The 13173-nt window shown below is 37.5% G+C and overlaps 1 protein-coding gene across 4 annotated transcripts in view; it reads left to right on the forward strand.

Moving 5' to 3' along the window:
• The window catches only part of LOC113112581 (sine oculis-binding protein homolog), a 35822-nt gene that overhangs the window by 4711 nt on the left and 17938 nt on the right, over window positions 1–13173 (forward strand). For 2 of the 4 annotated variants that reach the window (XM_026278277.1, XM_026278279.1), the window contains exons 2-6: window positions 5906–5977; window positions 6933–7068; window positions 9166–9363; window positions 11902–12053; window positions 12881–12904. In XM_026278277.1, coding sequence (XP_026134062.1) covers window positions 5906–5977; window positions 6933–7068; window positions 9166–9363; window positions 11902–12053; window positions 12881–12904 — 582 coding nt within the window. The remainder of the gene's footprint in view (window positions 1–5905; window positions 5978–6932; window positions 7069–9165; window positions 9364–11901; window positions 12054–12880; window positions 12905–13173) is intronic. The other 2 variants (XM_026278278.1, XM_026278280.1) reach the window with 1 other exon arrangement.

Genomic DNA, 13173 nt, shown 5'->3' on the forward strand with positions numbered 1-13173 from the left:
GACGCTGGCACAGCTGAGGGCGGTGGTCTCATGCATATGCAAATGGCGCAGATGAACAATGTGCGTGTGTCACGGCCACATGTAACATGAACAACAGGAAACAGCAAAGCCATGGAGACAAGACAAAACTTTTCCCCCAACATTTGCGTCAACAAACACAGATCAGGTTCTGTGGAATCAAAGCTAAATTTGATATGTGGTGTAAAGTAACAAGAGGAGGGTTTTGAGCAAGGGTCTGTTTGAGGGTCTGAGATACATATGCGAACAGGTGTGGGTAAAAGGGGAGGGGGTGATTACAGCAAGGTTGAATACTTCCATCCCAGCTGTATTATCAAAAGTGTCTGCATGGCTTTCACTCATTTTTTTCATGAGTTCATGCTTTCTACTGTGAGCTCTACACTCTCAGAATATTTTTTTTATGTTTTTATTTTTTACAAAGTTGTCACTGGTACCCTTATAAAAGGTACTAATATGTACCATTAAGGAGTTAATAAAGTATCTTTTGTACCTTAGGATAACACCCCAGTGACAGCTTTTTCCTGAAAGTATATGTGTATATATATATTTATTTACTAAATTGTGTGTGTGTGTGTGTGTGTAAATAACTCCCAAAATGCACAAACATCAAAGAAAGCATACTGTAACACATAAAGAGCGTGTGTGTACAAATATAATCTGCGTTTTACTCTGCACTTCTCTCTTATTGCCTCAGTTAGAACTTGAGACCTGAGCATTATGAATTTCTCCCTCTCACGTATCAGATTTCCACCAACACACACAGACACAGACACACACACACACAAACACACACACACACACACACACACACACACACACCCTGCCTATGAGGAGTCCCTCGCTTTTGGTGCTGTTTAAAACAATTCTTTGTTTAATTTTTCTCTTACTTACAAGAAATGAGACCATTGGAAAATGGCAAAAGGAAAGAACCAGAGAGATACGGTAGATTGTGCACAGTGTGGCCTTATTATACCACTGAGAGAGATACACAGAAGAGATGTCTGACAGTGTGGCCTTCATCTCTGTCTGCTTTCATGTGTAGCATGGTAAAATAAGCCCCATGTTGGTGATTGCCCAGACGGAGAGGGGGATGAGAGAGAGGGAGAGGAGAAAGGAATGTATATAGCAATAGACAGCCTAAGCTGTAAAAACTGAAAGCTGAGAATACAGGGCGGATCGGATATCAAGGAAGGTAGATGGAAATGAAAGCAGAGCATAGTGGTGGTGGTGGGAGAAAGAAAGAGAGAGAGAAAAAGAAAGTGATATTCAGTATGAGAGAGGGAGAAGAGAAAAAAGCAAGAAGGGAATGGAAAAGTGGGTTGGGAGGAGAGGAAAGAAAAAAAGAAAGAAAGAAAGAGAGAGAGAGAGAGTATTTGGGGGGGGGGGTCAGGAGGAAAGTTGGTGAAAGGAGGAGGGAATTTTATCATGGTGTACAGTGACCTACTCTTGTTACTGCGCGCAGGGTGTCCGATTCCCCCCGCCGTCACAATCACGGCAAACAGAGAGGGAAGGCGGCAGAGAGGGAATGAGATTTGCTGCCTCGTATCTTGTAACTTTTCTCATTTATGTTTCAGTCTACCATGAAAATCATTCTCTCCAAACCTTTTCCGATTTCATTTAGCCTCTATAAGACAGGAAGCATAGTATTTTTCTCTATCAACATTTTTTTCATAGTGATTTTTTGGTTTTATCAGAGCTTGTGTAATTATGGGGCAGCCTTGAGAGGGGAGGAGTGCAGGGAATTTCAGATTGCAATTATGTGTATGGAGTAACATTTAGTGCAGAACTCAAGCTGATCGGCAGCACTTATTGAAGACTAATACACAGCAGTGATGCACATGATGTTTTAAATTGTCGGTTTTCCTCTGCGCTTTGTAACTATGTTTTCTAAACTTGTTTTGCAATGGTTACATGTGCATACATTTGTATAAAATAAGGAAAACACTAAGTTTTAATGTCTGGATTAGCTTTAGTTTATTTTGCTTTAAAAACTTGGCTCCATTTTTAATAGTGTTTAAATTAGAGATGCACAAACTAGGGCCTGCGGGCTAAAGTTGGCCCATGATGATGAGCTTTGAATTGGCCCACCATTCACACTGTAAATTTTTGGGACTGACAACCATATTTTCTTTACAGGTGTGAGTCTCGAAGTGTCCCATTCACACAGCAGCTTACAGTTGCGTTTGGAACACGGTCTGTATGAATGTGCAAAGGGAGTCAAGCCCGTATACGTTCCATAGCAACAGTGACCAAAGTAAAATCAAAGATGGCGACGTCACGTCCATAATACGGAAAGTTGTATCACTTCTGACATGACAAGATTTCAATCGAGCTGCGAGTTCTTTCGTCATATTTTCATAAACTGACAGCAGCTTTTATATTTGGATAGAGCGGAGCATTTGAATCGCGAGCAGAACACAAAATTGACGGGATCTAAATCTTACAGATGACACAGCTCATTTCTCTGTCACTGTTCGTTAGCGAAAACACACATGAAAACATGTAACACACGGTGTGAGTTTGATTACAGACTGCGGTTGTCAATATAAACAAATAAATAACCAAACTGTGTGTGAACATAATTGTATTAAGGACTCAAATACAGGACTGGCAACCTTATTCTGCTGGTGTGTGAACGTGGCATATGACTAGAGGAAGGGAAAAAATAAATATAGAATTCAAATGTATTTGAAATAGTAAACAAATTGTAAAAAAAAAAGTTTTTTTCTTCTTCTTCAATTTAATACATTTTAATATACTATAGTAAAAATATTGGAAAATTTACATTTACCTCAATCAATTGTTTAAAACTTGTTTGTATAAATCTGTCTATTTTAATAATAAAGAATCACTGTGCCCCAGCCAAATGTGACCTCACCTTTCACCCTCTGATGAACACGTGTGACCCCTTGTTAACACTGTGAGACAGGTGAGCCCTCTTGAACTTTTGGTCCCCTCTAAACTCTGCTCAGCTGGTGTCCCCAGACAATCAGAACTCTAGAAGTGCCCAAAAACACTTTAGAGCACAGCTCAGGTGATTCTAGATTGATCCATGCTGTGCTGATACAGTCTAGTAGGGTTTCCTGTGGACAGAGTGTGATTACTGCATTGTGACTGACCTTGTGAACTCAATCCTGAAACAGAATCCTCACCTTACAGACCAGAGGCTGGACAGACACCTGGTGGCAGTACAGCAGAAGTGCAGGGAAGGAGTGGAGAAAAGGGCTGGAAATGTGCATGAGTGCTTTTGAATATGCTGTACAAGGATCCAGTAGTTATGAAGCATTATAACATGCAACATTGCATTAAAGTGAATCCCTCATTTAGCCTTTTTTAATTATATGTCTGTTTATTAATGTAGTGCCATATTGTACAATGGAGAGTAAAGTTTTTAGAAAGTAAAGTTGAACGTTTACTGTGTTAAGTGTTAAGGCCTATACAAACCACATTAACCAAGCATGTATATATCCGAAAACACTAAATAATAGTATGCTGCTTGACTGTTACAGCTTTTCTCAATTGCTTTGGCACATTTTTCGAAACAGTCTTAACATTCTCTAAACTGTGAGTGCAAATGTCACAACTGTTTGCAGGAACTTCAAAACTTTATAGCATGTCTGCAAAATGTAGTTACTCACCCAAAACATTTAATTCATGCTTCAAAACCTAGTTATTGTGTCAATAATTTGGCCAAGGCCACCAAAATCAAAATTATTTTTGTCATTGTGTGACCCACACTGGTCAAAATGTTTAGTTGTTTTTTCACCACCACAGTCAACTGTGAAAATTAAGGGTTTACAGTTTTTCTCAGTCGCTTTGGTACATTTCTTGAATCAAACTCACAATTTGCAAAACATAAAGTGCATTTCTCAAAACAACCCGTACAAATAGCAAATCACCATGAATTACCTGCAAAAGCCAGTCTCCTGCTCAAAATCCTTAGTTCATCTCTCAAAAGTAAATAGCTGTGTCAATGAACATATCAGTGCCATCAGAATGGCAAGTCCTTGTGTCATAGTGTACGGATAAGACAGTCAAATTGCTTAGTCATGTTGTCAATATAACAGTTTACTCTGGAGGGATGATCTGATGTAAACCTCTGTATTGAACAATATGCCATATGCTTATGTATGCCATATCCATTTCAAACGTACACATTTACACATTACTGTATGTGGGATATTGACTGAAAGAGACCTTGATAGAATTCCCAGTTACACTTTTACAAAGTCTGACCAAAAAAAAAAAACCTTTACAATGTCATTGTGATATAGAAAAGGAAAAACAAATATGGACACAAATATGAAAATAAGTCCATTTTCAGAATGTGTAACTCTTGTGTTGTCCTCTGTCTATACAGTATAAGCTTTTCAACTGAAGATTCATGAGATGAACCTTTGAGCTATTTCAGAGAAAGGGTTTATCATTGGTTTATCATCTACATTCTCTTCATAAGTCAAGATTCACTTGGACAATTCATGCCAAATGTACAAAAAGTCTAATAATAATGTGTAAAAATAAATATAAAAAGTGTGCTGGGCAGTTTTTGACAACTAGATTAACCATTTTGCATTTAATGACTTATATGATGAACTAAAGACTAGATGTTTTGAAGGGTAAGACTGTTGCACAGAAAACTATGCAATACGTTTTGAGCAACATGACATGAGCAACTGATAGTGTAGGAAACTGCCGATAAACATGCATAATCAATTGCATGAATGTACAAAAGCAATCGCAACTTGTTCAAAAGAATGAGAAACTGGTTTTATGATGTGTATAAATGACTAGATGATGTGGAGGTTGTACAAGTAGTTTTGAGAATTTCATTTCTGTTTTGAAAAATGCACCAAAGTGACTGAGAAAAACTGTAAACAAAAATCTCATATTTTTTGAGAAAATTCAGTAGCATGTAGAAAAAAAAAAGAAGTCTATGAACATTTGTATTTTTACAGTGTTTATTTTTGTACTTCATGTGTATATACACAATACAAGTGTATTTACTGTACATGTAAAGTAACTGACAAGAGTAACAAGATTTCACTTTACATTTCATATTTGTGTATTACAACGAATAAACAAACAACAAATAACATTCATGGGAAAAAATAACTCTGACTCTTCTATTTCCACCTCTTCCTCGATTATTTCTTCCTCTACCACCACCGCGTATTCTTACACGCCTTCCAATTGCTCTTCCATGAGAATGTTGCTGCAGTTCAGGGTTGTGAATGTCCTCCATTCTCAAAAACTTCTACAGCAGTGATTGTGCTGTGGGCAACCTACATATATATATATATATATAGATATATATAGATATATATATATATATATACACTCCCAAAGTTGACTGGTTACGTAAATGGTTAAATGGTTGATTCATATTAGAGGTAATTTGCTATTAGATTGCGAATGCAATTAGAGGTCATGTGCCAATTTAGCAGACATTACAAATAATGTCAATGTCAGATATATTTTAGAATATACATTCATGTATACTAATTATGATAATTGAATAGATCGTTTTGAATGTGATGGCTTACACAATAAAAAATGTCAGAGAAGTTCTGAAGTGTTTGACAGTGTAAGTGAGAATCGAGTCATCAGTTTTGATCAACAAGCCATATGCAATTATTTGTTGTCCAAACTGCAGACAGTTGTATGTACTCTTTGCACACATGTGCCAAAGCATTTGCGGTTTGCTCAAATCAATAAGAAATTCCAATCTGATGTGAAAAAGAAGCGAATTGTTCAGAGATCTGAACTTAATGTTTTGGGAAATAAAAAAATCATTTGAGAACTGAGCCAAAGCAATTGAGAAAAACTGTAATGTGATTGACTGACAGTTTCTATGTTTGATTGACAGTGTTGACTCATGTCTCATCAGGTCCCGTCCAGTCGGCCCCTACCAGGGGTGGGACAGGCAGGCAATCTCCATGGCAACTCGCCCTACTTGATGGTGAGAGCCTCCTTCAGACTGACTAAAGCAGAAAAAGTGTCAAAAATAAATACATATATAGAAAGAAATATCAGAATGTTCAGGTGCTCCCTTATATATTAGAGATAAATACATTGAGATTTTAAAACGTGGGAAAAATAATACATTATAATTAAATGTTTGTTTTTATATATATTATATTTTTTTCCTTTAATATATCTTTTATTTGAATTTATATATCAAAAATGTACAAAGATTCACACGTATAACTGCTCTATTTAGGTAATGTTTAAAAATGTGTCCGCAGAGCAAATGGGTATTAAAATCTCATAAGATCAAAGTATGACCCACACTTTTTTTGTCTAGTAGTTTGAAGTTGCATGGATTCTGCTCTGATCCAGTCAGTTCTGATTTGTTAATAATGCTCTTCCTCTTCTGTTCTCCGGTTAAGTTTTGTTTGTGAAATGTTTGTTTGATGCCCTGGTCAGTCTATGGCCTCTCCAGATTTCATTCTTAACAGGGTATGGAGCTGAAACTTTTGAAGCTATTTTCAGTCAGATTTGGTCTATCGATGAGCTAGTGGATTTCTTGGATGAAACTACTTTTGGCCTTGGTTCACAGTAGCCATGCAAACATAAGATTCCCTGTGGAGATTTTGTTTATCCGCATTGCAAAATCTGCCAGCCAGAGGTTTTTACATTGATTGTTTCAGCACCTCTCAAACAGACTGCAATTATTCACTCTTTCAGATTCCCTCTGTGTGTGTGAAGGCATTTTCAGTGAGAATTAATTATGAAATGAGTAGTAGAATCTTTTGTAGAAGTTTTGTTTTATTGAGTTTTTAGTAGAATTAACCTATGATACGTGAGCATTGTCTGCAGTAACATAAATTAGTTGATTCTTAAAAAAAAAAAAAAAGAAATTCAACAAAATAAAATTGCATTCTAAATTGTTCTCTCTTTGTCTCTCTCTGTAGAGTTTTGCTGAAAACACCATGAATGAGTTGCTTGGATGGTACGGATATGACAAAGTGGAGTTACGAAACTCAGATGACATAGAGATCCGCAACTACCCTGATGGAGAAATGCGGCAACACATCTCTGTCCTGAAAGGTGAGATCGGACACATACACAGAGCTTTATCTTTGGAAGGAAGGTAAAATAAGATTGACGCATTGCATATAGATGGTCTCAAAACCTATCAAAGATGGATGAGAAACAAAAAAAGTACACTACCTGTAGGGGTCAATACTTTATTCACCAGGAACACATTAAATCGATTAAAAGTGACAGTAAAGACATTTATAATGCAACAGTTAAAATTTCAGATTTCAAGTAAATGCTGATTTTGTTCACTTTCTAATATCAAGAGTTTTCAACATTGATATTAATAAGAAATATTTATTGGGCACCAAAGGATCAAGTGGCACTGCCCACTGCAGTGTACCAACTTCAATAATATTTAGTAGTATTTCTATAAATTCTGTTTTTACTGAATTTACGATCAAATAAATGCAGCTTGGTTGAGCATATGAGACAATGTTCAAAAACATTTAAAAAATCTGACCAACCCCAACTTTTGAATGAGAATTTAATTTTGGTTAGTTGCCGAGACAAGATTATTTGGGCACCATAGGTGACTGAACTCTCTTTTTGGTCTGCAACCCAAGATTTAAATTCAGACAACGTTTCAGTATCTAAATTATTCCTTCTGGACCCTATGAGCACCTGACACTAATATGCAGAACTTGCATTAATTTATCATATCATCCTCCCTTAATTCCCCATAGGTTCTTTGTAGCAGGTTAATTTAACAAACCTGTTTGTCATCAGAAATAGTCTAGAGGGAATTCTAGAGCGGTAATAAGACACAAAATCCTGACATGGACAGGAAAGAAAACAAGGACTGTCAGATTTTAAATGTTGTTAAAAAAGAAAATGCACTATTAAATTCCTTAACTTCCTCTGTCGCTCCCCCAAAACACTCTGTTAAACTCACTTCTCATGTTCATGTCTCCTGGCTGGCCTCAGTGCCAGAGCATTAGAGTCTTAAACTGTCAGCCATTTTTTCTGCAGAAAAAGAGATGGCAACACAATAAGCTGTCTAATTCCTTGCTAAGTCCATACTCCAGCCTCCATTAAAGAAAATGGTGATTTAGGCATTAGATGGCTCCCAGCTAGCGCCACATTTCTCCAACCTACCACGCCTGCCATGTGACACTCTCCTTAATTACTTTCTGCCGTCAGACAAATCCATAGTCACAGATTACGATATTTCACTATTGTTAGTTGACGTTGCTGGAAGTGGAGAGATTAGGCAAAGGACAATCAGACTTAATTAACTCATTTAGCCATGATCGTCTCTAAACGAGCAGGCATTAGAGTTATAAATGGGCTTTTCTGCTATCTACCAGTAATCTGTTTGGGTGCCGTTGTTGAATCTTGTCTTATTTGCTGCAGGTGGATGTGTGTATGTTCCTTTGGCTCAGTGGTAGAGTATTGCGTTTGCAACGCAAAAGGTTGTGGGTTCAATTCCCAAATTATAGCTTGAAATGCACTGTAAGTTGCTTTGGATAAAAGCATCTGGCAAATGTAGTATGGAAATGTCTTCTCTGGACTCTAGAGCTATTTTAATCAGTTTTCTGCCATGTAACAAGTCAAAACAGTAATGAGAAGTGTGAATTTGAGAGATTTCTAGAGTCCCAGGGCCCCAGAGTTGTGAATGACTCTGTCAAATTCTGTTCAGTTGTGGTTCAACATCTCAATACGCAAACACATGCCAAGTCTTAAATCAGTGTGAAACCCTGTTCACAGCCTATTTTACTTCCGTAATATGGTATTTCCCAGTAAAACACTACATTAATCAGGAAAATGTAAATGATAATAATATCAGTACTATCATCCATCAAAAACATATTGGATGGTGTTTAGTGGATGTTGCATTATGAATAGAGCCAGACCTGAATGTGATATTGTTAAAACAATGATCAAATGACTATCCATCAGTCCCTGAGGCCTAAGTGTAAATGGGGTCAGCTATGATTTTATATTGACTACAGTAAACTGATTATGGCCATTTGTATTCCATGACAGTTAAACCCGCGATGACATTTCACACAACAAATATAGATCCTCTAACCTTATGTATTTCACTTTGTGACTGGTTTGTGAGACATAAATGACTCACCATTACTTCTCTCTCCTCTTTAGAGAACTCTTTGCCAAAAGCATCCACAGTAGAGAACAGCAGTGGTTCTCCTCCACACGCCAACAGCTCTGGCTCTACTCCGACATCACGGAATGGAGTAACAGCCGAGGCGTCTGTAAACCCCTCCTCCTCTAAGGAGCATGGAGGCATGCCTATCATAGTGCCCTTAATCCCGCCCCCTCTGATCAAAGCACCAGCAGGTAAGAAACACAAGCGGCACAGGGGGGATTTGAGTATATAACTTACTTGCGCACATTCAACTGAACAAAATGTATGTGTACCGTATTTACTCCTGTATTTAAAGGGGGGGTGAAATGCTCGTTTTCACTCAATATCCTGTTAATCTTGAGTACCTATAAAGTAGTACTGCATCCTTCATAACTCCAAAAAGTCTTTAGTTTTATTATATTCATAAGAGAAAGATAGTCTGTACCGATTTTTCCCGGAAAAACACGACCGGCTGGGGGCGTGACGTGTGGGTGGAGCTAAAGAATCACGAACGCGAATAGGCTTTTGCGTTGAGAGCTGGAAGCTGTGACATTACCGTGAGGAAAAAAACATCCAAAACAAACCATGGCTAACAGTCAGATTCAGCGTATATTTATGATCCAGAATCAGATCCAGAGGCTGAAATTTAACAAGAGCAATTAAATGGATTACAGTTACATTTATATTGTAACTGAATTAGGTAACAGTGTTACATGTAGCCAGTCACTCCTCAACACTATGTATGTATGTGTGCTTGTATTTATGTGTGTTAATGTGTGTGATGTGGTGAGAAACAGATGGTGTAGACTCGCTAACTACCACAGCAACAGAAGCCAACTCTCCCCTCCCCATCCCCGCCCCTAGCCCGTGGCCCTCTTGAATAATTCATGAGCATGCACATAGTGACAGAGGGCTTTTGAAGTGCAGGTATGTACTGCTCGACCACCGGATGTTCCGCAAACACACACACATTTTCACAATCTCTCTTAAATTCAGGATTGGGATGGAGCAGCGAGGCTGTGCTGAGGAAAAACAAACAGGATTTCCATGGCTACCATTTATATTCGAATGTTTGTATTTTGAGGGTTGTAGAGGAACACATTTGTTGCTCTGTATGATGCAGTTTGTTAGACAAGCTCTTTTTAGATCTTTATATACTTAATCCTTTTATATACATTTCCAGGCTGCTGAATCTAAAGGCATATTTTAAAGGCTGCTCTATCCCTGCTCAAAATTCAGTGTAAAGGCCCAATATTACATAAAAAAAGACAAAATTATGCCTGCCCGGATCCACCTCAGCCCCTAGTATACAGTTGTAATTTAAGTGCAAATGCAAAATGCAATTGACTTTCTTTTTGTGGAACACAAAAGGAGATATTTTGTAAAATGTCCTGGCAGCTCCTTTGCTACAAACATGTCAAAAATGCACTTAAAAAAATAGCTATTTGTGTATTTGGTGGAAGCAAATACGAGTCTGGAACGGCACATGGTAAATTGGTACAAAATGTTCATTTTTGAGTGTGTTTAAATCATAAATGACTTCTTGTACATTTCATACAGGACGTTTGCTGAAATCTCAAAAAGGTATCCTTGTCCGCAGTTCATGCCATTGGTAAAGCCAAAGTTGTATTTTTGGCCTAATTGAGAATCCTAACCAGATTGGATTTATTTTTTATTTTATTTTATTTATTGCTAGAAGTGCAAAAATTATTAAGAAAAACTATGCTTGATTTGGGGTTCTTTCCTCTGATCTCATCTCCTTGAGCTGATTCGTTTTTTTTGGCCGTTCAAAAGTGGATTTGATTAATGAAGTATGTTGTATGTTTAGCCTATGGAGACATGTTTAACATAATTCTAAATTGATTTCTATCTAATTCTATTCTTAAATTATAACTTGCTCTACACACTCATTACACAAGACAGAAGAAACAGAGAGAGGGGTGAGAAGAAAGGTTAAGTCTAATGGGCAGACATTTTCTCTCCACACACTCCAGATTTATCTGATCATTAAGCAGCTGCTAGAGGGTGAGAATGTAAAAGTTCTCTGAGGAGAAGTCGTTTGACACGGGGCAGACGCATTAAAGTGATCACATACAATATCTGAGGTCACATCTCACAAAATTCAACCTTATTAAAACACCAAAGAAGTGAACAGTTTTCTGTTGTGGGATGTCCGTTGCATTTGAATCAGTTGGCTTGGTGTGTGTCTTTGTGGCCACAGAAGCTCGCTCACCCCCATTCCCAAATGCACTCACATATGCTCACACTTCAAACATCCAAACCCGAACACTTGTGCCTGCAAGCTTTTAGTTGTAAGTGGAGCATGATGGGATGGATCTAACATCATGTGGCATGCCCTGTGATGTAGGCAGATTGACTAATGCACACACACAAGAAATATACAAACAGTCTTGATGTGTGTGGGGTGATGCATGATGACAGATTTCTCTTAACCCCTTGTGGGTTGGTGAGGGAAGATTGCCTGTGGTGTTTAAACACCCAGAGTATATGTGTTTCTGTATTATATACTGTTTGTCTATCATATGTTTAAATGGTGATGGATGAATCAATGAATTAATGTCTGCATGTGTAAGGAAAAATACTTAAAAATTTGGTATATTTAGTCTAATAGAAATAGCAATATGAAGAAAAACAACAATGGTTTATGTTGTATCCGAAATTTCACTATTTTTCAAAAGGTTGTCTGAATAGATCCTTATATATCCTTGCTCTTTTTCTCTCTTTCTCAGAGGAGGACACCGCTAATGTTCAGATAATGTGTGCGTGGTGTCAGAAGGTGGGAGTGAAGCGTTATTCTCTCAGTATGGGCTCTGAACTGAAGAGTTTCTGTAGTGAGAAATGCTTCGCTGCCTGTCGACGTGCCTACTTCAAACGCAACAAGGTAAATCCCCAGTCTCTGTCTCTTCCTGTCCCCTCAGCCAATCAGGCTCCTTCTGTCTGATGTCACTTCTTCTGTTGTCCCTTAACCTTCATTGTCCATTGTCAACCTTCAATTCACTAAATTCTCTGGCTCCAAACTTTTAATGACTCTTACTCTGTAGATAAGACTTTTTACGTTTTCTGATTTTAAACACATATTAGACAGAGAAACCGGTGTGAAAGAAGCAGGTATTTATATGGTGATTCACAGTTCAAGTAATTTCACCATAAACAGCTATCTATTTCTAGAGTCTTTATTACGTTATTATTCTGATCTGCTGAAACAATTAGAAATTTGTTATTTTCATCAATGGTTGGTCCACAGAGACAAGCTGATGGCATCAATCATTCCTACTTTTCAGTACATTTTAATGACAAACAAACATAACAGGATACAATTTAAAACTGACAATTTTTAAAGACGGAGATCATATTGGCATTAATTTTTTTTTTTTTTAAATCATGTATCACTTTTCATTTTCAGTTTAAATAATATTTACAAATTATTTTATTTTTAACTAAGAAAATGTGACTCGTTTTGGGTGGTAAAACAACACCACAAATCATTATTCAGTATTAGCAATGAACTGGATGATCTCTGTGATCTCATTGCCGTAATAACTGGTTTGTCTCTGTTTGATGAAATTGCAGAAATTATAAGCTATTTTATTACAGAGCTCAAAAGGTACAGCAATATACAGCATAACAGCAATGAGCCTCATTTAGATTTAGACCTCATGCCATCAGAGTGAGACAGATATTGATTGTGTGTTTTCTCTTCTATCTAAGCTTGGATATGTGAGGAATTGCAGTGTAAGTATTCTGTGTTTGGATTTCTCCTCTCCTCGTGTGTGTTAGAGACTCTGTTGTACACCTATTCACACACTGATGGAACTCATAGTATCATGGACGCATGCCAACACACTCTCAGGCATACATAAATTATCCACATACACATGCATACAAAAGCACAAACACTCGCATACACAAAAATACACTATCACACCTGCATACATACACACACAAGAGTCTCAAATGCATGCATACACACTCCCAGATGCATGCATGTTTGTTCACAGCCA

This window comes from Carassius auratus, chromosome 13 (genome assembly GCF_003368295.1).
Source record: "Carassius auratus strain Wakin chromosome 13, ASM336829v1, whole genome shotgun sequence".
NCBI classification, from domain to species: domain Eukaryota; kingdom Metazoa; phylum Chordata; class Actinopteri; order Cypriniformes; family Cyprinidae; genus Carassius; species Carassius auratus.